Genomic DNA, 23,592 nt, shown 5'->3' with positions numbered 1-23,592 from the left:
TGCTTATGTTGCGTTTTCATTTCCCACATCTCCAGTAAATGATCCAAAATCGAATTAACATCACAAATTATTACAATTAATTAAAGGCCTGCCTATTTATTATCATTAGCGCCATTTAATGTAACTATTAGGTCAAGATTTCACAACACGATAAAGAGCGCTGATCAAGAAGAAATGGAGAGATATCCATTTGTGGGCAATATTTTCAATTAGGCCTACACTATGAATCTTTGGTTAATTCGTGTCAATTAGCTGTGAGGGTTTGTGTTATTATGTCACATTTTCTCTGCATCAGCCGCAACGTCTTTTAAAATGGCCTGAGTGGCCAAATAATTGGTTCTCGGTCAGCGGACGTTTCTGGCCCACAGCATCATCAAAAAGGCTCGCGAGGACTTTAGACCTGCTTTATTCCTTCAGTGAGTACACTCTCACAGGCCTGCACATGTTTCACAGCCTGACTGCACTCGTATTCATTTTGTATAGACAGACTGGAAAAGAGAAGGAAAAACGGACCAAAAACTCTGAAAATTAAATTTTTCAGTGTTATGCCCATGATGTATAGAGCATTTCACTTAATTTGAATTCCTTTTCCAATTGTAACCTATTTGACCTTTCAGCTCAGTTGAAAGGGTAATGATGACCTGGAGGCTTTGGCAGGTAAAAAGACTGCAGGGTTACGCTGACGTTTCTCTTTGCCAAATTTAAGATTTTGGCCAAATGTCTTGTTTTTTTTTTAATTCTATTTTTCCATTTTAAAATGTAGCTTATGAATGTATGGAATTGCAGATGAGGCCTGCAGAAAATGAAGCTAAAGTTCCGCACTTGTGGTTAATTTGTGTGATTACTATTCCGAGTGAAGGTTTAAATCGCCACCATTGAGCTTCCAGAAAAGCTGTCTGTTTTTTTTCATACTTATACAAATAATAATAACTACAATAATAACAATAATAATGATAATAATAATAATAATAATAATAATAAAATTACAATTTGCTACTGACTGCAGAAATACAAACATGTTATGTTTAAACACATTAGAAGTGCTTCGTTTTATGTGTGAAGTAAACAGCCAGAGACAATAAATAAAAAAGAATAAAAAATAATGGTAACAAGAATTATTATTATTATCACAATTATGTTTCCAAAGTAATAATCTTAATACTGAGGAATAACCGACATCTTAGAAACATCAAGCCCTGAGGGCCCTCATTTATACAAGAAGCAATGAAGAAGATGGAATAATACAAGACATCTTTGTTGTCTTTAATGCAAAAAACATTCTTCCTTTGATTACAGAAATAAAGTTGACTCTCAATATTTTGTTTACATGTACCAGAAACAGTTCAGCTGGTTTAATAATGTAAATTTAGCCAAAACATAACTTCACTAACTCTAACTCCAACCAGCCAGTTTACCAAAAGCAGTTCCACCTTAACAACTCTCAACTCATTCAGAATTAATTACATTTAGCACTTTAAAATAAAATCTGCTGACTATGAAGGCTGTGAATTTTCTTTTTATTTCTTTGAGTGAAGAAATCGACAGTAATGAGCTCGTTTTGGACCATATTTGCATTTTATGTAATTTGGCTGTTTGATAACTAATGATTCTAAATTAACGTCCCTTTACATTTTACGTGCAATAGATTAATCTAAAAATAAATAGCCCCTTGATCATTAAAAACCGACCGACTTTTTGACACGTTTTTTTGGGGTAATCCATTTTGTTATAAACGCAATGTTAGAAGGTGAACGATTGTTTGCTGCATCACGGACAGACACAGCGTGCGTAAAACGTGCATGGGCATTACGCACCATGTGGCATTACGTTGTGATTTGTGGGCTAATTTCTGTTGCAATTTAGCACCCGAAAAGATGAAATTGTTAATAAAACAGATTGTATTAAACACATTATTTAAAATTATCAATCATTAACTTATCCAAATCAAAGTGTGTCTGATGGTTACTGTAACGTTTTCACCATATGGGACACATCTGACCGTTCATGTTCCCTTTTGGTATAATTTTACGTATGCATTTACATCAATGAGGATATTCATTTGAACGTTATTATTGAATAATTCCTGCTTTTACATGTTGACTATTGACAAATATTTACAAATGTGTTTTGTAAATGTGTTGTACGTGAAGAGGAAACATTTTATTAAACCGGTCAATTTCTTCTCTCATTGATTTAACTTCAAATTTTTTTTTTTATTAATACAAGTGAAATTAAAATATGTTTTTCTTCTACATGTACCCCCTCGGGGACCTCAGGGGGGTCCGTGGACCGCTCTGACTAGGATTGTCCCACTGTGCTTGACATTCCTGTACAGCAGCCAGAGCAGCGGGACTCCGCCCCTTCACTCAGAAACCCGGAGCACGTAGCAACAACCGAGCCAATGTGCTCCACCACGATCCGTCCTACCGACTGCGGTGCCTGGCAACAGAAAAAGACGTGATGACGTCCTCTCCAGATTGCGTATTATGGGATGTGCGGAATTAAACAACCCGAAGAGGACACGGGGAAGCCAAAAATAATAAAAGAGACAGAAATAAACGAAGTGCATGGTGAATCATGGAGCTCTCGGCTGTTGGTGAGAGCGTCTTCGCAGCTGAGTCTATAATTAAACGGCGGATCAGACGGGTACTCGCTGCTTTTTTTTACCCACAGGCTGTGTCTCCACACCTATTACGCAACCGTTTGTTTTTTCGGAGCCTACAGCCAATTCTCTGATAACGTGAATCTATTACGGATCTGTTTTGCAGGGTCGCTGGGAATATCTCGTGAAATGGAAGGGCTGGTCTCACAAGTGAGTATTCTAACCGAGGCTGCGAAGGACAGCGCTCCATCCTGGCCGCTCGTACAACTACACCACAGCAGACTGTCGTAATTCAGTTCGTGGATGTTTTTTTAATCATTTCGTCTGCTTGCTCTGTGTTCAGTAGGTCAGTGTCATGTCACGGTATGCCTGGTGGCTCGTGTGCACAAGTCATGAGGTTGTAAATGTCTGCGCTTCGGCCCGCTGGGGTGCATTAAAGGCCACACTAGCTTTAGCAATGGCTGGGTTCACCATGCGTCACTGTCCGCTAGTCTGGAATTGCAGCGCGATCGCTTTGATTAAAGTATTACACCGCGTGTGTGTGTGTGTGTGCGCGCGCGTGTGTGTGAGTGCTGATAGGTGATTCGCGGTAACAGACACCTTTCCTCATTGTTGTTGGGACTCAGGTACAGCACTTGGGAGCCGGAGGAAAACATTCTGGATGCACGTCTCTTCGCTGCCTTCGAGGAGAGGTGAGGGTTTGACAGCGCAGCAGTAGGCCTCTCTCCGAAACAACACTTCTGTACCACAAACGTGCTCATTTAAATAAGACATTTAGTCAACATTTGAATCTTTGAATATATTTTAAAGGAAGTGATTCCGGGATTTTTCTGTTTGCAGTTTAGTCAGTTGCAATGCGCAATTTAATTTTCTTATCACAAACAGCGAATTTGTTATATTCTGATTTATTTTGATTAAGCTTTATTCTAATAAAACACTGACTTAATAACTGGGAACATCTCACGCCGTTGGCAGAGTTTCGCCCTCACTTCAAAATATTAGATTTTCCGTTTCAAAAATAGAGTAAACGAAATACATTTCTTAATGTGTTGTGATCTTTTAATCTTTTAATGATTTTTATGCATCAGGGAGCGCGAAAGGGAGCTGTTCGGGCCGAAGAAGAGGGGTCCCAAACCTGAGACATTTCTCTTAAAGGTGGGTGCATCTTTTGATGCGCATTCAATGGTTTTCTTTTCATATTTTCACCTTTCTGAGATGATGAGCAATTTCCATCATATGACAACTACATCCGTATTCATTCTGAAACTGTTGGATTGGTATTTACAAACTGGAGGAATGATAATTGCAACCCAAAGAAAATCCTTCATTTAGTACCCACCCTGTGATTTTCATGAGGTTAAGTTGAGTAGCCAGTCGTTTAGTTGCTTTAACGTCCTTTTTATTTGCTATTAGACTGTTTTATGTAGCTGACATGCATTCCTTAAAAAGCGAAGCAGTTTTAGGACGAGGCCTTGGACACTCAGTGTGACCAAACAGATCTACAGCTGCTTCTCTTAAACCCTTTAAATTTCCTCAGGAGACTTCAAATTTTCATCTCCGGAAAGCCTCCTCTTATGAACGTTATTTGCTCTGTCCTCAGGCCAAAGCAAAAGAAAAGGCGTATGAATTTAGAAGAGAGGCTCCCAGGGGGATCCAGGTTTCCTATCCCATCCCGGAGCCTGTCATAACACCGAGGGCCCGGGAGGGTTTACGCACCGTGGTTCCCACAATCTTCCCACCGAGCGCGGTCAACAGAGGGGAAAGTGTCCACGTGCGACCACCAGAGCCAGAGAGGAGGCCTAGACCGACTCCAACAGCTTCTCTGACAGTCCAAGAAGCCGTGCGGTTCCCCAAAAAGAGAGGGCGCAAACCCAAGCTGCAGTTACAATATGAGAAAGATAATGAAGGCAGCTCAGAGCCGGACACCAAAAGGAGCAGGTCACTGGAGGAGCCGGTGTCACACGGTTTGTCCAAAATGCCCCGACGCTTGTTTCATCACGGAGAGACGTCAGATCACAGCCTCCTCCAGCTTACTAGGAGGTTTCAGGAGAAGACCACAATAACACCCAAACACAGCGGCGAGCAGAGACACGCAGGGTTGTCTTACAGCTGCGCATTCAGTCCAGATGTGCTGAAACGTGATCAGGGGGGAGACAGGACTAAATGTTTGAGCAGGATGTCTATTCCTCGGCCAAACACCTCTGCAGAACACCGCAGACATCAGATGAAAGAGTGCTGTCTGCCCCGGGAACAACCGGCTGTCTCCACACAGTCCGAGTCCATCCACGATAAGTCCACGCGACCAGCATCGTCCTGGACCCCCAGTTACACCAACCTGGACACAGTGACCGTGACAGATGTCACCATGAACTTCTTGACAGTAACCGTGAGAGAGAGCAAAACAGAGAAAGGTTTTTTCAGAGAGAAAAGATGAGTATGCTTCGGAGAAAGGTCAAGAGGCTAATATGCGTAAATATTTGTTTAAGAAGCTAACTAACAAGCTACTGTAATACTATATTTTTTTCTATACTTTCAAACGTGTGCATACAGATATTTAATATGCTGAAAATAAAAAAAAATGAAAGTGACATGGTGAGCTTCTGTATTTTACACTCAGTTCTATCTTATCTGTTTTTTGTCTATTTTCAGAAACTGCACTAACATGTCATCATAAACAACCTTATCATAGACGCTAATTTGTGGAATAATCCGACAACATTAATTTGCCAAAACGTATCCAGCTATTGATGATTACTGTACAAAGTTTCATCCGGGATTCAAAGTGAGTCTGGATTTTGAAGAAACTTTCCAATCCCGTCTTTCATCTTGGAAGGCCACACAAGTATCAAGGTTGTAAAATGAAGGCTATATTATAAAGCCTACTTTTTCATTTTCCAAACTAATTATTAATAATGTTAGCAGGCAGCAGGATCACGTCACATAATCGAAATACTCAGTTTCACTTAGAATTGGTTATATTTGACAGCAGGACAATTAAACTATTGAAGACCTGAATAAATTACCCACGCGTCCCCAAACCCTAATCTAAAAATGATTAGGCGGCGGAATTAAGTATTTTTGTAAAGGCTTTACTTCTTTACGACGAATTATTCTAGCACGTCCGAGAGATCAAATTTGGTCTTTTTAATTTATTAAGAATAGGTGGTTTTGTTGTTGTAATTTAGTATGAGGAGTTTTTGGTCACACATGTTCATGTGACTCCATCAATTCACCAATTCAATCAATGAGGGCCTGATTTTAAATTCAAGAAATCCTGCTGTTTTGATGTTTACTTGAATTCCTCTTATTGTTACGCAACAGTTAAAAAGCAATGGATCATATCTCATGAGAATGAAAATACATATCAGAACTCTGGAGCTTTGGTGGACCTGATAAATACTACTAGATACTAAATACAACGCACAAGCATATTCTTGTTTCATCATCAACACCATTATCTTCTTACTCCATCACCAGCACTGTCGTTTATTGCACGTGGTCAGATAAAGACGGGAAGATTTACAGGGGCAAGTCAAGACTCAAAGTTTACAATCTAGCAGTCAGTTTGAATTTTACACTGTAAATGATTTTGAATAGGATTACTTATTAACATCAGTGAGACATTTGATTACTGTATGCACAACACAGACTGAATCACAGGAAGTCCAAAACTGTGACCCTGTGTCGAGTTGAGCTTTTAATGCTTTAAAAGTCAGTTTTTAAGGGGCCGTGATTTCTCCCATCATTGACTGTGTTTTCTGACAGCAACCAATTTTCAGCACCTTAGCCCATCAGACCTTTAGAGCCTATGTGAAGGATCCCGGCTGCACTGCGCCAATAAGAGGCCACTTCTTTTAGGCACAAAGCCTCCATTCATTTGACTTTGCTTTGTGTCTCTGGGACACATGAACCAATCTGACCATCCGGTACTCCTGTGAGAAAACTCCGTCTGGTTCCTGGCTCTCCAATGATCACTGACTAAGCTGTTAGGCTATTATCAGAATTTCGTGATGTGATTTAATTGAATTTGGTGGCGCAGAGCAGTTTTCTGGAAATGCTTTTTGACGCAAAATATTAACATAACACTGCAACATTGGTAACTTTGCAGTGCACCATAGCCTAATCGGTTATGTTCTGCATTCGTTCTTCTGTGTTGTGAATATGTGTGAATTTTCAAAGTTGTGACAGATTCAATGTCATCCAAACTTCAAGGTTTGGGATAATAGCAGCAAAGGCTTTTGCTGCAGCTGTGACAACGTCTGGCCAACTTCATATGAGTGTAATTTACCCAACAACATAGCCATCAAGAACCTCAACCCTCTGATCTGATGCTGCCTGCGGCCCTAAATATAGCCTATATACAAGCTTCATGCCAAAGGCCTGCTTCTTCGCTTCCAAGTCAATACCTTCACAAGATGTCGCCACAGCAAGACCGTGAAACGGTCCCAACCTACATTCGCACAAAGACCCTGAGAGTTAAAATGAAGTGAAACCACTCATCCATGGTGGATTAATTATTGGTGAAAGCTGGCACTGATCTACAGTATTTGCGGCTGTTGAGTTACAGCCTCCTCGTTGTGTGTGTTGCATCATCCCTCCACTAGATGCAGCTCGAACACAGAAATAAAATCAGCTGCTCGTCAGTAATAAAAACTGTTTATTTTTGGAGAAGGGTTGGTCAAATTAGACACACCTTTGATATTTTTTACTAAAGTGTTGTATTTCATTTTTGCTATTTTCCTGGATAATTGTAGACTTGCGAAGTATACTGAGCCCTTCTCTAAAATAAAACAATAAACCGCTGACAGCTTCTTAGAAGTGGATGAATTATTGTGCAGAAAGGCGCACTGATGTTAACAGATGGCTGCAGGTTTTTAAACTATACGGTAAGTGTCTCTTTAGAGAAAAAAGACAAAGACCTGCAGTCTCCAACAACTGGATCAGTCCTAATTAGGGAGAGAGAGAGAGAGAGAGAGAGAGAGAGAGAGAGAGAGAGAGAGAGAGAGAGAGAGAGAGAGAGAGAGAGAGAGAGAGCGAAAGGGAGAAGGAGAGAGAGAGAATCCCGTGAAGCGTCACAGTCCCAGTGTCGCGTCGCGTGTAAGCAGTCTACTCTCGACCGACAAGCTTTCTAGCCATGCACCACCGTCCACTTCAGTCTGAATTTTTATCTTCATGTGGATGAGATGTTGCCAAATTTGAACATTTTCATGTGCATCCTGATTCTTCTGTTACACCACTGTGCGGCTGATCTGTGCAACTGGACTGGAAGGTAAGCAACTTCTCTCAATTCTGCAAGATTCTTGTACTTTGAAGAGGGGAAAAGAGGGACATAACACCCTGGAGGCCAAACCGGCCTTTTAAATGTTAACGCTGATTTGTTAAATTATGCTTTATAGATCCGTTAATAGACATTTACAAGAACAACTTTTGGCTTAGCCTACTCGGTGTTGTGAAAACGTCCTGAAAGTATCTGCATACAACCTTAACAAACATTAACTGCAGACTTGATGATAAAAAACTTGTGTTACTGACTTACTACCATCAAGCTTATAACCTTAAGAGTTGATGCTTATAAGTTAGTAATAAGCATATAAGCATTTATTTATTAAATATTAGCATTTAAAGTTGCATTATTATAAAAAGAGGATCATCTTAATAACTATTATAAATATGTTATAATAAATAACTGATCTATAGCATTCGCATATGAATATATCTATAAGCCATTACTATATAATCCATGCCATAGCATGTGACAGCAATTTGAATTTCACACGAATGTGTAAATTTCTTGTTTTTTCCCGCTCATTCAGCGGTTTTGCAGCTGGTGTGGACTCCAGGATTGTCCTCCAGGTGCAGTTGCGCTGTACAGAGGGCTCGGTGAGGTGGATATACCCTGGCCAGGCTCTCCGGGTGGTCCTGGAGCCCAATCTGTCCTCCTCGCAGCGCACCACTGTCTGCATCAAACCGTCTACCTCTTTCCGTGGAGCCAGCTTGTTCATTGAACGAGCCGGGGAGCTGGAGCTGCTGGTGACAGAGGCCGGGCGGCCCAAGCAGCAGGTGTTCTGTTTCACGGCAGATGGCCCGCACAGGCCCGTAATCTACCTCCAGTCCAGACCGCAGAATGATGGACCCTGGAGCAGACGCACGATGGGCTTCAGATATGAGCTACTGGGCAACAGGACTGCTGGACCCAACGTGGGCCACAGCGTGCTTCAGGGTGAGAGGAGTCTCTCTAATGTAGAATTATCATGAGCAATCTAAAAAATATGAATTTACACATTTGGACCCTTATTAAAGGTGTGTGTGACAAATGGCATTAATAATTTAATAAATCATTAACTAAAGCTTCATAGGACAGTTACAAGACATTTGATGAGGCTAACCCCTGGGTTGCCAGGTTGTAAAAAGAAATGACCACTATACCACCACTTACCTTCATATTATTTGATCAATAATACCTCATTAAGCTTTTATTAATGGACTGTAAACACATACAGCTGCCTTAAATAAAAGATAAATATCAACAAAGTTTTTTTTCTACAACATATTAACCCAAAATATGCTCTTATTAGTAGTTCAGAACTGTTTTATTAAGTAGTAGTGGATGCAATTAAGCCATAAATTACAACGAATAAACCCTTTATAAATTGTACCTTGATGTGTGAATGCTGATTCACACAATATTACATTATTGATACTCTATACAGTTATTGTTTTATTACTTTTATCTACATACTATAGTATGACTTACTTTTTTGGACATACTTTACAATGAGTTTTTTATGACTTTTTATTAAGCCATTGTCATGGTGGCTCAGTGATCAGCAATGCTGCAAATAGCACCAGCCAGTAGGCACTGCAGATGTTCACCACTGGATTGATTCCCAGTTAGGACTGAACCTTTTTGTGTAGAGTTTGCACGTTTTTCCAGACTTTCTTTGACAAACATAACAATGACTTTGACTTTGATCAACATACTGTACTATGACTAAGTTGACACTGTTTTGACATGCTATACTATTAGTATTTTTCTCAGACTATACTATTACTTTTTATCCCTTTTTTCAACATACTATACTATGACTTTTTTATAACTCTTTATTAATTCATTGTCACGGTGGCTATGATAAAACTTTAATAGACACAATGTACTGTATTAAAACCATTTTTAAATACTGTGCTATGATTTTTTTTATTACCTTTTTGACATACTATCCTATGACTTTCTAACCCTTTTTTCGACATGCTGTAATATGACTTTTTAAACACTTTTTCAGACATGCTATGTGCTATGACTTTTACCTCACTTTTTTTCAACTATAATATGACTATTTTTGACATACTATGCCATGCCTTTTTATTACTTTTCCAACATACTATACTACACTATGACCATTGTTGACACACTATACTATGACCTTTTTCAGTATACTATACAAAGACTTTTATGACTTTTTTTCAACAAACTGTACTATAACTTTTTACCACTTTTTTCCAACATACTATGACTTTTTGTTACTTTTTTCAAAATACTATACTATGACTTTTTGTCACTTTTGCTACTATCTGTTGTCATGGTGACTAGCAAGTAGGCATTGCAGATGTTGACCCTTGGATTGATTCCCAGTCAGGACTTTGCTTTTTTTGTCTGGAGTTTGCAGATTTTTCCAGACTTTCTTTGACAAACAATACAATTACTTTTTATCACTGTTTCCGACATACTATCTTATGACTTTTTTAACACTTTTTTTGGACATACTGTATATAGGGGCGGCTGTGGCTCAGTGGTAGAGCGGTTGCCTGCCAATCGGAAGGTTGGTGGTTCGATCCCTGCCCCTGCAGTCATTGTCTTAGTGTCCTTGGGCAAGACACTGAACCCCGAGTTGCCCCCGGTGCTGCGCATTGGAGTGTGAATGTGTATGAGTGTTTATCTGATGAGCAGGTGGCACCTTGTCCCGGCCACAGTGTATGAATGTGTGTGAATGGTGAATGTTTCGTGTAGATGTAAAAGCCTTTGAGCAGTTGTTAAGACTGGAAAAGCGCTATATAAATACAGCACATTTACTTTGACTTTTTTATGATATACTATACTACACTTTACTATGACTTTTTATGACTTCTTTTAATATATACTGTGACCTTTTGTCACTTTTTTATTTTTCATAAATATATATTTTACATAAGAAATACTATGTAACATTTTCATCACTTTTTTGGATATAGCATATATACTATATACTATACAGTATACTACCATTTAGTAGACTTATTTTAACATAACATACTATGACTTTTTCTTCACTTTTTTCGATATACTATCCTATGACTTTACAGCATTTTTTCCGACATACTACAATATATTCCATGATATTTTTTTTTCACTTTTTTGATATACATACTATGACTTTAAGGCACTTCAGATGCTCACACTTTGATCAATTCCCAGTCAGGACTTGGCATTTTTACGTGAAGTTAGCACGTGTCTTTTGCTGTACTATGACTATTTTTTAAATACTGACTTTTTTTGGACATTTTCCTATGACTTTTTATCACTTTTTTCTTGACATAACATACCATTACTTTTTATTGCCTTTTCATACATACTATCTACTATGACGTTTTATGAATTTTTGATATACTACACCATGACCTTTTATGACTTTTATCAACATACTATACTATCACTTTTTATCCCTTTTTTTCCACATACAATTTAATGACTTTTTACCACTTTATTCAACATACTATACTTTGACTTATTTGTCCCTTTTTTACATACTATAGTATGACTATTTTTCTCGGACTATACTATTACTTTTTATCACTTTATTTCAATATACTATACTATGACTATTTTTCTCAGACTATACTATTACTTTTTATCACTTTATTCAACATACCATACTATGACTTATTAGTCCCTTTTTTTACATACTATACCATGACTATTTTTCTCAGACTATACAATTACTTTTTATCAATTTATTCAACAGACTATACTATGCCTTATTTGTCACTTTTTTAACATACTATACTATGACTATTTTTCTCAGACTATACTATTACTTTTTATCACTTTATTCAACATACTATACTATGACTTATTTGTCCCTTTTTTACATGCTATACTATGACTATTTTTCTCAGACTATACTATTACTTTTTATCACTTTATTCAACATACTATATTATGACTTTTTTATAACTCTTTAGTAATTCATTGTCACGGTGGCTATGACATAACTTTAATAGACACAATTTACTGTATTAAAACCATTTTTAAATACTGTGCAATGATTTTTTTAGTACCTTTTTGACATACTATCCTATGACTTTCTAACCCTTTTTTCGACATGCTGTACTATGACTTTTTAAACACTTTTTCAGACATACTAGTATGTACTATGAGTTTTTCATCACATTTTTCGACCAGATCATGACTATTTTTGACATACTATGCCATGCCTTTTTATTACTTTTCCTACATACTATACTACACTATGACCATTGTTGACACACTATACTATGATTTTTTTTCAATATACTATACAAAGACTTTTTATGACTTTTTTTCAACATACTGTACTATGACTTTTTATCACTTTTTTCCAACATACTATGACTTTTTGTTACTTTTTTCAAAATGCTATACTATGACTTTTTGTCACTTTTGCTACTATCTGTTGTCATGGTGACTAGCAAGTAGGCATTGCAGATGTTGACCCTTGGATTGATTCCCAGTCAGGACTTGGCTTTTTTTGTCTGGAGTTTGCAGATTTTTCCAGACTTTTTCAGACTTACTATGACTTTTTATGACTTCTTTTAATATATGCTATGACTTTTTGTCAATTTTTTTTAAATGTATATTTTATATAAGAAATAGTATGTAACATTTTCATCACTTTTTTGATACAGTATATATTCTATATACTATACAGTATACTACCATTTACTATAGAATGACTTTTTTTTTGACACACTATACAATATATTTTTTTTGTCAATTTTTGACATGCTATACTATGACTTTTATCACTTTTTTCAACTTACAATACCATGACTATTGTTGACATACTGCTACTGTATATTAAGAAGTTCATCATTTTTTTCAAAATACTATACTGCGATTTATTCTAACATACCATACTATGACTTTTTCATCACTTTTTTTTCGATATGCTATCCTATGACTTTATAGCACTTTCCCGACATACTACAGTTTATTCTATGACTTTCTTATCACTTTTTTGATATACTATACTATGACTTTTAGGCACTTCAGATACTCACACTTGGATCAATTCCCAGTCATGACTTGGCATTTTTACGTGAAGTTTGCACGTGTCTTTCGCTGTACTATGACTATTTTTTAAATACTGACTTTTTTGACATTTTAATATAACTTTTTATCACTTTTTTCTTGACATAACATAAAATTACTTTTTATTGCCTTTTCCAACATACTATCTACTATGACGTTTTATCCATTTTTTATATACTACACCATGACCTTTTATGACTTTTATCAACATACTATACTATCACTTTTTATCCCTTTTTTTCAACATACTATTCAATGACTTTTTATCCCTTTATTCAACATACTATACTATGACTTATTTGTCCCTTTTCTTTACATACTATACTATGGCTATTTTTCTCAGACTATACTATTACTTTTCATCACTTTATTCAACATATCATACTATGACTTAGTTGTCCCTTTTTTTACATACTATACCATGACCATTTTTCTCAGACTATACTATTACTTTTTATCCCTTTTTTCAACACACTATACTATGACTTTTTTATAACTCTTTAGTAATTCATTGTCACTGTGGCTATGATAAAACTTTAACAGACACAATGTACTGTATTAAAACCATTTTTAAATACTGTGCTATGATTTTTTTTATTACCTTTTTGACATACTATCCTATGACTTTCTAACCCTTTTTTCGACATGCTGTACTATGACTTTTTAAACACTTTTTCAGATATGCTATGTGCTATGACTTTTACCTCACTTTTTTCAACTATAATATGACTATTTTTGACATACTATACCATGCCTTTTTATTACTTTTCCAACATACTATACTACACTATGACCATTGTTGACACACTATACTATGACCTTTTTCAGTATACTATACAAAGACATTTTATGACTTTTTTCAACAAACTGTACTATGACTTTTTACCACTTTTTTCCAACATACTATGACTTTTTGTTACTTTTTTCAAAATACTATACTATGACTTTTTGTCACTTTTGCCACTATCTGTTGTCATGGTGACTAGCAAGTAGGCATTGCAGATGTTGACCCTTGGATTGATTCCCAGTCAGGACTTTGCTTTTTTTGTCTGGAGTTTGCAGATTTTTCCAGACTTTCTTTGACAAACAACATAATTATTTTTTATCACTGTTTCCGACATACTATCTTATGACTTTTTTAATACTTTTTTTGGACATACTATATACTATGAATTTTTCATTACTTTTTATGATATACTATACTACACTTTACTATGACGTTTTATGACTTCTTTTAATATATACTATGACTTTTGGTCACTTTTTTATTTTTTATAAATATATATTTTATATAAGAAACATAGTATATATACTATCTACTATACAGTATACTACCATTTACTATACAATGACTTTTTTTTAACGCACTATACAATCATTTTGTTTTGTCAATTTTTGACACGCTATTACTTTTTTCACTTTTTTCAACTTACAATACCATGACTATTGTTGACATACTGCTACTGTATATTAAGAAGTTCATCACTTTTTTCAAAATACTATACTGCGGTTTATTCTAACATACCATACTATGACTTTTTCATCACTTTTTTCGATATACTAGCCTATGACTTTATAGGACTTTCCCAACATACTACAGTATATTCTATGACTTTTTTATCACTTTTTGATATACTATACTATGACTTTTAGGCACTTCAGATGCTCACACTTTGATCAATTCCCAGTCAGGACTTGGCATTTTTACGTGAAGTTAGCACGTGTCTTTTGCTAAACTGTGACTATTTTTTAAATACTGACTTTTTTTGACATTTTACTATGACCTTTTACCACTTTTGTCTTGACATACCATACAATTACTTTTTATTTCCTTTTCCAACATACTATCTGCTATGACCTTTATCAATTTTTGATATACTACACCATGACCTTTTATGACTTTTATCAACATACTATTCTATCACTTTTTATCCCTTTTTTTCAACATACTATTCAATGACTTTTTACCACTTTTTTCAATATACTGTACTATGACATTTTATCACTTTTTTGACATAATACACTATGATTATTTTTATTCTTTATTTTATTTTATTCTCCCCACTTCACATTCTTCTTGTGCAATTATGCCAGCAATCCAGTTTAGCTTCAGTAATTTAGCTATTCAGCTTTCACAAACATTTTCTGCAGGAAATGCATTTTCTAGTTAGAAATTTGCACCAAAAATTCAAATAAAATCTTAAAACCTTCAATTGCATTAACTTTTGTGGAGTGTGATGGAGTGGCCTGTACTAATTCCTAGGAGAACTAGTCGTTATTTAATTATAAACCCCAAACATGCTGACTGGAGCTTGCAGCTGCTGGTCAGTATGTGTTTTGTCTGGTTTATATCGGCGGGACAAAGCAGTGAGAACAGAGCAGACCACAGAGCGGCTGAAGGGCACCGGGCCAAGGGGCATGAATCGAGACCGTAAATACTTCGCAGATTCCACAAATGCCTTTTTATTGTTCGTGTCTCTTTATTAGCATTTATCCAAGTGTTCAGGCCTGTCCCAATATGGTGATGTCATTGTGTCCATCATAGACAGCTGCTGGTTTATCTTTTCTGCATTGCCAGTCTTGCAGAAGTGTTTGACTCCTGCAGTGTCCTGCATTGGCACAGGGTTATTCAATTAGAAGGACACAATAGGTGTCAAACACGGGGTCAGGACTCGTGAGTTTTTTTGATCGGGAGGCGGCGTGGTGGGTAGAGCAGAAACATAGTAGCTGCATTCCTTCATCAAACCCCTGGTTTCTTTAATCTTTGATGTGAGGAGGGAGAGGAATAAAGCTGGTATGTGTGTCAGATTTTTGGCCTGGGAGTGAAAGGGAGGAGAATTGACACCCAGCTATCAATCATAGTCAGTCATAGAGCTATGCTGAGTCATGCATGGTGTAGGAGAGAGTGATTATGATTGACAGATTTGATGCAAGTTTTCATGTTCTTAACTGTCATTTTCTGTTCTGATTATCTCTACTCACAGCTTCATGCCGACCCTGCAATGACACAGAACTCCTCATGGCTATTTGCAACAGTGACTTTGGTGGGTACATAATATTTGTAGATCTTGGGTCTACAAACCCAAGATCTGTTACTTACTGTACAATACAAACACACTGACAGAGCCAAATCAAAGTCCTACTAAGATATATTGGACAAATAAACAATGTAAGGTATTGTAGCCAAAGGGTTAAAAAAAAACTTGATGAATATGAATGTGATTTGCGTGACATAATGGTGTATGCATGGCATAAAGTATATTGGCATAAATGAGAGTGACGTGTGACAAAACTGAACATTAACTCTCATTTGTTGAATGTAAAGTAACACACTCATTCAAATTTTGTACACAGTATAAATACATACTTACTTGCATGTTCCATTTTATGCAACATGTTCATGCAACTTTATACTTCTACTTCTTTACATTTATTTAGTTAGTACAAAATATTCATACTCATTCATCCACAGATTTTATGTAAAAAAAAACATGAGATCACTTTATAAAATAGGATTAGTGTCATACGCTATAACAGTACCAGTACAATATAAAGTACATCAAATTAGCTCCAGAGGTTGCTACAACCCTAATGGATACACACTTTTAAAAGCTGTTCTTAAGGTCTGGTGTGTGGTCAATAAGCAGTAGCTCTGCTGGCAGTGCAGAGGGGTCAAACAGATGTCAGGAGGAGCTGTAGAAAAGAAGAGATCTGTGCTTTAGAGCAGAAGTAATCTGTCCATTGGGCTTCATTTACGTGCCTCAATCTCACAAACCTGCCATGTTTGTTTAAAGATAAGGCATGGTTGACCAGCTAAGGTGTAAATGGAGAAAACAAAGACAGAAAAGAGATAGAAATAGAAGAAATAGAAAAAATAACATGTTGGAAACTACTAGGATTTCTACATTCAAAGTAGACTGTTTTTTCACCATTTTATTCACTTTATTTACTCAATGCATGGAGTGTATAAATATGGTCTTCCTCTTTGTTCTTTCAGTGGTCCGGGGCTTCATCAACAGTGTTTCCCACAACTCTGAACGTCAAATGTCGCTGGTGGAGGTGTCAGCAGCAAGGGTGTACTGGCAGCGCAGTGCAGTGTTTGAGCAACAAGCAGCTGCCTCTGGGTCACCTCGGTCCATCCCGTCTTGGCGGGGACACATTCACACACTCTTGCAGTGCCACGTTAAGCCTGGGGACGGAGAGTTTCTTTTCACAGGGTCAGAACACTTCGGGGAAGCTTGGCTAGGGTGTGCCCCACGATACAAAGACTTCCTGTCTGTTTACCAGACTGCCTGGGCAGCACGGCGGAATTCCTGTGACTTTCCTTTAGACTGAGGAAGTGTGTGGTTTTAGCCCTATACTGAAGCCATCCAGACTTTATCCACAGGCATCCTCACCCCTGTCCTGACACTGTGGGATCCCTGTGATGTTGTCTTGTGATGGCAAGATGGCAATCAGCATCAACAGCATGGACGTAGCTGTTGAATTGCTGGTGGAATACACATTTGGAGGAGCAGAGCAAAGGCAAAAAGCAGGGCCTCCTGCCCTGAGGCCCAGAGAGGACCGGCCTTTGGCTCCCTCCCATCACTGCCCTCAGTCCTGAGAGACCGAGAAGGGGTTGGGTTGCTACTCTCTCTTTGTGCTTCTCTCCACATCAACTGTTGTTCACTTTGCTGGCTCTTGTGTGACAATTGCCCCCTTAACTGAGGTGGGAGGGAAGATTAAAGCACAGCCATTCGTAATTGCCAGTTTGTCCTATAGTGAATAGCCTTGTACATATATGACTGTGAAGTTATTTTTATTCTGATTAATTTCAAGTTTCAAATCCTCTTTATTTTGTGTATTGTACTCTTTGAATTAAACATCTTTGCATCTAATTCAGGATTATTGTGTTTATAATGAAAAATAAATCCTACAGTGTATGAGTAATGATATTTGTTTAAATTTATTCAAAGGATCATTTGACACATTGTCACATACTTCTGTTTTTAAAGTGATTTCTCCCTTAGATCTGTTCAGTTACCATACTGGCATTGAATGTGTCAGTAGTAATATTTTACAAATTTAACTCAGAGACTATTATATGAGATGTTTTTAATAATTGAGACTTTTGGTAAAAGCTCAGCTTTGAGTGGACATGATAAATCATGATAAAATAAAGGTCTGCAAGTCTCTGTTTTTTTGTCAGTGAGACACAATATTTTAATAATTGAAGTGTGCCAGGCTGGCAAGACAAAATTAACTTCAAATCAAACATTACCACATTTTGATTAAGCAAGATTAGCTTACCCTGTGTAAATTAACTATACAAAAGAACATTTCATCATTTTTTTATCAACAGATGCAAATGTACTTGTCAAATTGTGATTGTTTGAGCAGCAAAATGAATACCAAATAAAGTTCCCAACACAGTAATTTGCAGATTTATTTTTTGAATTTAACAGAAAATCTGGTTAGTTAAATTAGCTGTGTGTCTGGTGAAGTGTAAAAGTGAACAGAGCTCATGATCAGTGCATGGAAATCTAAACTTCATGAAGCCCTCCAGCCTCTGGGTGAAGGCTTAAATGAACCAACACCCCCATTTCCCATTATATGCTTCACAATCTCTGTTTTTCTGAGTAGAATGGGATTTAATAAGTATTCTAAAATCTTACTTTGGCCCTTTTCCTTCTGCATCCCATACTTTTCCCCTGTAATCAGATTCTTATGATAATAGGATAGCCCCACCATAAAATGAAATACAAAAATCTCCTTAGGTGGTGAAAAGCTCTGAGCAGACTGAATTGGACTTTTCTATTGAGTCATGTGGCCCCTGCATCACGCCCTGAGAAGAACATTGAACAGATGTGAGGCCCCAAAGCCAAGGGATCGTCCCCCTCGGCCCCTCCCAGAAGAGGGGAACAATTAATTGACTTTTAAAGCAACTGCTTTCTCTGCCTATTCCACACTTCTCCTTGGCTGAGCAGGGCTCACAAATTGGTGTGTTGAACTTTTTATGAGGACTAAATAGCTGCCAATGAAAGTGTAAATGACTGCGTGGTGAATGGGGTCCACACAATGGCTCTGCAGTGACAAGGCCTCCAGCAGACATAATGACCATTGTCACGGCTGCTGTCATATAGAAACCATCAGGGCTTGTGAATCCAAGAAGCTAGACGAGGGGATCCGTTCCTTTTACTCTCACTTCATCCGCATTTTTACTTCTTGTGTATTTCTGCTCCATGCTCTTTCATATTTCTCTCCACTGCTCCTTTTTGTGTGCATGTCTTGTTTTTCAGTTTCAGTTAGAACTTGATTGACAAACATCATATATAGTAAACATTTCAACCACTAAAAACCTTTAAATGTACTTCTGGGAGTGTTTTTAGGCATTTTATAGCTCTATTACACATGAAATAGACAAATGAGATTCATTGCACAAATAGTTTAAGATAAAAGAAATCTCTTGCAATATGAAAAAAACGTAGTGTTTTTACATATCTAAGTATCTATAAGATAAAACATCTCATGTCAACAAATCTTGCCCAAAACTCAAGCTTTCCACAAGTGTTTTTTTACATCCTGCAGAAGCCTAGTTGGAAGTCTCCTCCCTGGGTATTGTCCCAGGGGGGCCACCATGTCAAATTTCCAAGCAAAATATAACCTCTCTGCAGGCTTTTGAGACCACACAATTCTCATCTCTGGGAATTCCAGCAGGCTCTCAAGGGGAACCAGCCCAGGAGGGCTCGGCCCAGAGCTGCTGCGTGGTGCACCGGCAGGAGTCCACCCAGACTTTGGGGGTAATTGGTTTATCCCACCGCCTGGCCTGCTTTCCCATGTGGGCCACTGCTGTGGGGAGGCCCATGGGTACAATATGGAAACAGCATGATACCCTCCAGTGAGGAACAGGCATTCATTTCCCCGGCCATACAGACCAGGGACAGGGTACCGGGATACAAAGCTGAAGCAGGGATGTCTTTTGGCTTTGAAAAGGTTGCCATTTGGTCTCCTTTTAACGGTGGGCAGCATTTGTGGTTGAAAATGTGAAGTAATTGAATTTTAGCTCATGCATTTTTTTTTTTTTTTTTTCAATTGAAAATTTAATACGTTTCAGAGTTTTTCTAGAGTCCACATAGTAATTGTGGTCACTGCACCTGATGAAAACTAGATTTCCCTAATGTCCTTCTCCTTAAATAAAACACAGTCAAGGAACTACAACATGTAATTCTTTGCGCTGGAGAGAGATACATTTACTAAGTTTACTAATCATCTACAACTATGTTTAACTTTACTCATAGCAGTTTGGCGGAACTACGATCACATTAAACAAATTGTAAGCTAAGCATAATATTCTGTGCAAACTTTGTTTCATAACCATTAAACTTCATAATTTTTTAGAGGATTAAGAGTCAAGTTACACACTTAATGTGGCCAAAAAACAAACATAATTACCCATAATTAAGTAAAAAAGTCCAGTTTTATGGCAAAGCAAAGAAAGCATGAACATACACAAACGTCTTAGTGGAACAACATAAGGTTGTTTTGTTGTGACTTTAGATGATGAAGCAATCTTGTGATTTGTCACTTCAGTTAATTTCAGATGATTTCAGGTCAAATCTTCCTGTCTCCAAGGAGGAGACAGCAAATGCAAGAATACAGTTTGTAATTTGATCAGTCAGTGATCTATCTTTAATCAAAATACAGTAACATTAGGATTCTTTAAAGTATAGATTGTATAAATTGTGTATACCAAACCAGCACAGCTGCTATTAGACCTCCTGTGATGGGTCCCACGGAGAAGACCCAGTGATTAACACAGTAGTTGCTTCCTATGGCTGGACCGAAGGCTCTGGCTGGGTTTAGACAGGTGCCAGGTACATCTCCACTGATTATACAAACAAGAACGAGATATTCAGATGAGTTTCCCATTATTTATGTAGAAAACAATATTAATTATCTAGATTTAATCCACCATCATTGTATATGTCTGCCCTAGTTCCATCATTGCTGCAGCATTAACATGACACACTGAGGTCCTATGTGATGTTTAGCTAGGATAATGCAAATTGGATGTGATATTTGATATCTGACTTTGACAAACCTGTGAAAAATCTCAAATGCATCTCCACATGATATTGGGTCATACACACATACTGTAAATTGACCGTCATACTCCACTTTATCAGAAACAATCTGTAGATTCACAGTTATTTTTTTCCTCACTAATTTTTACTCACCCAGCCAAGATGTTGATGATAACAGTGCAGCACACCATGAATGGCACCAAGGGGCTTCTGTTCTTGGTGTTGACGGCCCCCAGCAACAACAACAAGTCAAAGTTTTCTCTTGAGGTCATCGTCTGTTGACATCAATTCAGCCATAACTCAGGTCTATTATATGTACATATAAGAGAGGGAAAGACGGATGCTTTACTGAAAAATGAGACATGTTCACCTTCGCCATAGCTGCTCCAAGCACCCCTCCGACCAACTGACATGTGAGATGTGGGGCCACCACGATTTTTTCCATCCCCCCCAACACAGATAGATGGCCAGGGTGAATAGATGGTTGAAATGGGATCCAAATGGGAGTTAATGTCACCAGGAAAATGTTTTTTAAAATACACAAAAAAAATCTTGTTTCTAAAAAAAAGACAGTTTGTATGTGATTAATTATTGTCCATGAATTAAACAGGAGAGGATTCTATGATGACTAAACTAGACGACTCTTTAGTCATAGGACAATAAACTGTTTAAAATATTGAAGGTGATCCTCATCTGAACTCAGCCATGCAGGCCACCATGTATACAGCCAGACCGTGCACCACAGCTAGCAGAAGCCTCACCGCAGACTCCGCATTCTCTGCAACGGACACACACCCAATAAACACAAAGAAAATAGTTTGCACCACCTCGCCCAGACATTCTCTAATTTGTTATGATGCCTGGCTGGTGTTAGTTTGGACTCTGAAGACACAAGAGTCGCTCCGACTTCACCCATCTCCATCTTTGTATCAGCCACCAGGGAGGTCTGGTTGCACAAGCTGAGGATGTTACACTGAGCGTGTGACCCTGAGGTGTGTAGCAGTTTGATCACCGCAAGTCCTCTCAAATTTCAAGAGTACACTTGCAAATATAAACATTTGATGAATCTGGTGACAAGTTTGTGAACTATTTAAAATCAGGTAGTTAATGTCAGTGACTGGAACCTGAAATTTACTGCGAAGTTACACAAACCTGTTTTTGCATGCTGCTTTTCCATGGCAGGGTCAAGCAGGACAAAGTGGCCTGCAAAGACCTCTTATTAAACAAGATGCAAACCAATTGCCGACATCTTTATTTGGTAGTTCACTTGCAGGAAACAAAAGTAGGCCTAAACTGTGATTTTGAATTGTTTGCTGTTCGTATTGGATTTGTCTTCACATGTATAGGAATTATTGTTAAACTCTTGCTTGACCCAGAACACAACGACAGGCCCACGGACTGAGATACAGTTAAAGAGTTTATTAGAACAGTCAAAAAGGAATATGCAATAGCGAGTTGGTCTTGGACAAGTGCTGAAGATCAGGACTAAAGCTGGAAGGAGACAGACAGGGCCAATCTGAGACACAAAGAAGGAAGTGGTGAGAGTCCAGTCTCGACTCACCAAAGCGTCCAGTTTGAGAGCGACGAGAGGGGTGTACCAGGGTTGGTAGGCAGCTCAGCAGTGTAGTATCTAATGATTTGTAACTTAAATCAGGATCTTTTCAAATTAAATACTGTTGATGCAAGTGGGTTTACATTGTGTTTTGGTCATGATTTGGAATGTTTGGGCTAAAAAGTGATGACTTTGACGTGATCTTTGGTTTACCACGTAGCAAATCCTGTGAGTTATCTAACATGTGACTTAAACATATCCTATATAATGTATGTCTAAGGTATTGAAAGCTAGAGTGTGTTCATTGGGTTACCACTTTCCAAGCTTCTGCAGAGCTTGTAAATTGACGCTGAATCTTTGATATAATAAACTTTATTATCAGGAAACAGTGTCCAGGTGGTTTTCTTTTGACACACCATCCAGCATTGGTTTTCAGACACCACGGCTGGTTGGCAGAGAAGCAGCAGGTTCAAGGAGGATCTGAACAAAATGGCAAAAATGAACTTCGAGCACAAAATACACAGAGAGCAAAAAAACAGCAGGGTTCTAAGAGCCCAATCACTAGATTAAACTGAGACAAGCTACCACAAGTATGGTTGTACAGTCTTGGGCTGATGTGGTGTTCAGCCGGGGTTGATATACTGCTGGAGATGATCAGTGGAAACGAGCTGCAGCTGATCTGGAAACGGAGCTGGAGCTAGTGAATGGCCATGCCCCCTTAGCCTGGATCCTCAGGTAACAGCCTCTCGTCACAGCAGGTGGAGACAACGCAAGACAGACAGAAACATGGGGAAAAAGGGAAGAGGACAACAAGCAGGATGGGGACACAACACCCAACCATAACAATTATAGTAATAAAAAGAACTGAAGAATTGCTTACGGTCTCAAAATGATAGTTTTTCAAATTGGTTGAGATGTACCAGTAGGCAAAGATATCAAACAAAATAATCCTCAGGATCAATGAAGATCTTTTGGGTTGAAGTTTACATTTACCTAATTAAACCCACAGGAGTTTCTGAGAATACAAGCTTGTGTATGTATCATAGCAATG

At 37.8% G+C, this 23,592-nt stretch overlaps 2 protein-coding genes and 1 pseudogene across 3 annotated transcripts; 2 read left to right on the top strand and 1 right to left on the bottom strand.

The window, feature by feature from the left end:
- Positions 1–2,366: 2,366 nt before the first annotated feature.
- On the top strand, positions 2,367–5,190 carry cbx8a (chromobox homolog 8a (Pc class homolog, Drosophila)). 2 transcript variants are annotated; one of them, XM_034893839.1, is made up of 5 exons: positions 2,368–2,646; positions 2,769–2,812; positions 3,229–3,294; positions 3,691–3,757; positions 4,203–5,190. In XM_034893839.1, exons 1-5 carry the CDS (start codon positions 2,578–2,580, stop codon positions 5,034–5,036), a joined length of 1,080 nt encoding a protein of 359 aa, XP_034749730.1. In that variant the 5' UTR covers positions 2,368–2,577; the 3' UTR covers positions 5,037–5,190. The 2 variants fall into 2 exon arrangements, with proteins under 2 accessions (XP_034749731.1, XP_034749730.1); XM_034893840.1 differs by lacking the exon at positions 3,229–3,294 and having other exon boundaries at positions 2,367–2,646.
- Positions 5,191–7,692: 2,502 nt separating this feature from the next.
- Positions 7,693–17,805, top strand: LOC117957798 (meteorin-like protein). Its single transcript, XM_034893843.1, has 4 exons — positions 7,693–7,871; positions 8,416–8,822; positions 15,911–15,970; positions 16,924–17,805. The coding sequence occupies exons 1-4, from the start codon at positions 7,786–7,788 to the stop codon at positions 17,259–17,261; spliced, it is 891 nt and encodes a 296-aa protein (XP_034749734.1). The 5' UTR covers positions 7,693–7,785; the 3' UTR covers positions 17,262–17,805.
- On the bottom strand, positions 17,304–22,166 carry LOC117958150 (annotated as a pseudogene).
- Positions 22,167–23,592: the final 1,426 nt, after the last annotated feature.

This window comes from Etheostoma cragini, chromosome 15 (assembly GCF_013103735.1).
Source record: "Etheostoma cragini isolate CJK2018 chromosome 15, CSU_Ecrag_1.0, whole genome shotgun sequence".
NCBI classification, from domain to species: domain Eukaryota; kingdom Metazoa; phylum Chordata; class Actinopteri; order Perciformes; family Percidae; genus Etheostoma; species Etheostoma cragini.
This window is presented reverse-complemented; position numbering and strand designations above follow the sequence as displayed.

What these genes read in the sequence shown, in the direction of transcription:
- cbx8a (XM_034893839.1), top strand. Translation starts at nt 2,578, where the DNA reads ATGGAGCTCTCGGCTGTTGGTGAGAGCGTCTTCGCAGCTGAGTCTATA. An exon ending in TTAAACGGCGGATCAGACGG is followed by an intron (nt 2,647 to 2,768) that starts GTACTCGCTGCT and finishes TCTGTTTTGCAG; the next exon opens with GGTCGCTGGGAATATCTCGT. An exon ending in CTGAGACATTTCTCTTAAAG is followed by an intron (nt 3,758 to 4,202) that starts GTGGGTGCATCT and finishes CTCTGTCCTCAG; the next exon opens with GCCAAAGCAAAAGAAAAGGC.
- LOC117957798 (XM_034893843.1), top strand. Translation starts at nt 7,786, where the DNA reads ATGTTGCCAAATTTGAACATTTTCATGTGCATCCTGATTCTTCTGTTA. An exon ending in GGGCCACAGCGTGCTTCAGG is followed by an intron (nt 8,823 to 15,910) that starts GTGAGAGGAGTC and finishes CTCTACTCACAG; the next exon opens with CTTCATGCCGACCCTGCAAT. An exon ending in TATTTGCAACAGTGACTTTG is followed by an intron (nt 15,971 to 16,923) that starts GTGGGTACATAA and finishes TTGTTCTTTCAG; the next exon opens with TGGTCCGGGGCTTCATCAAC.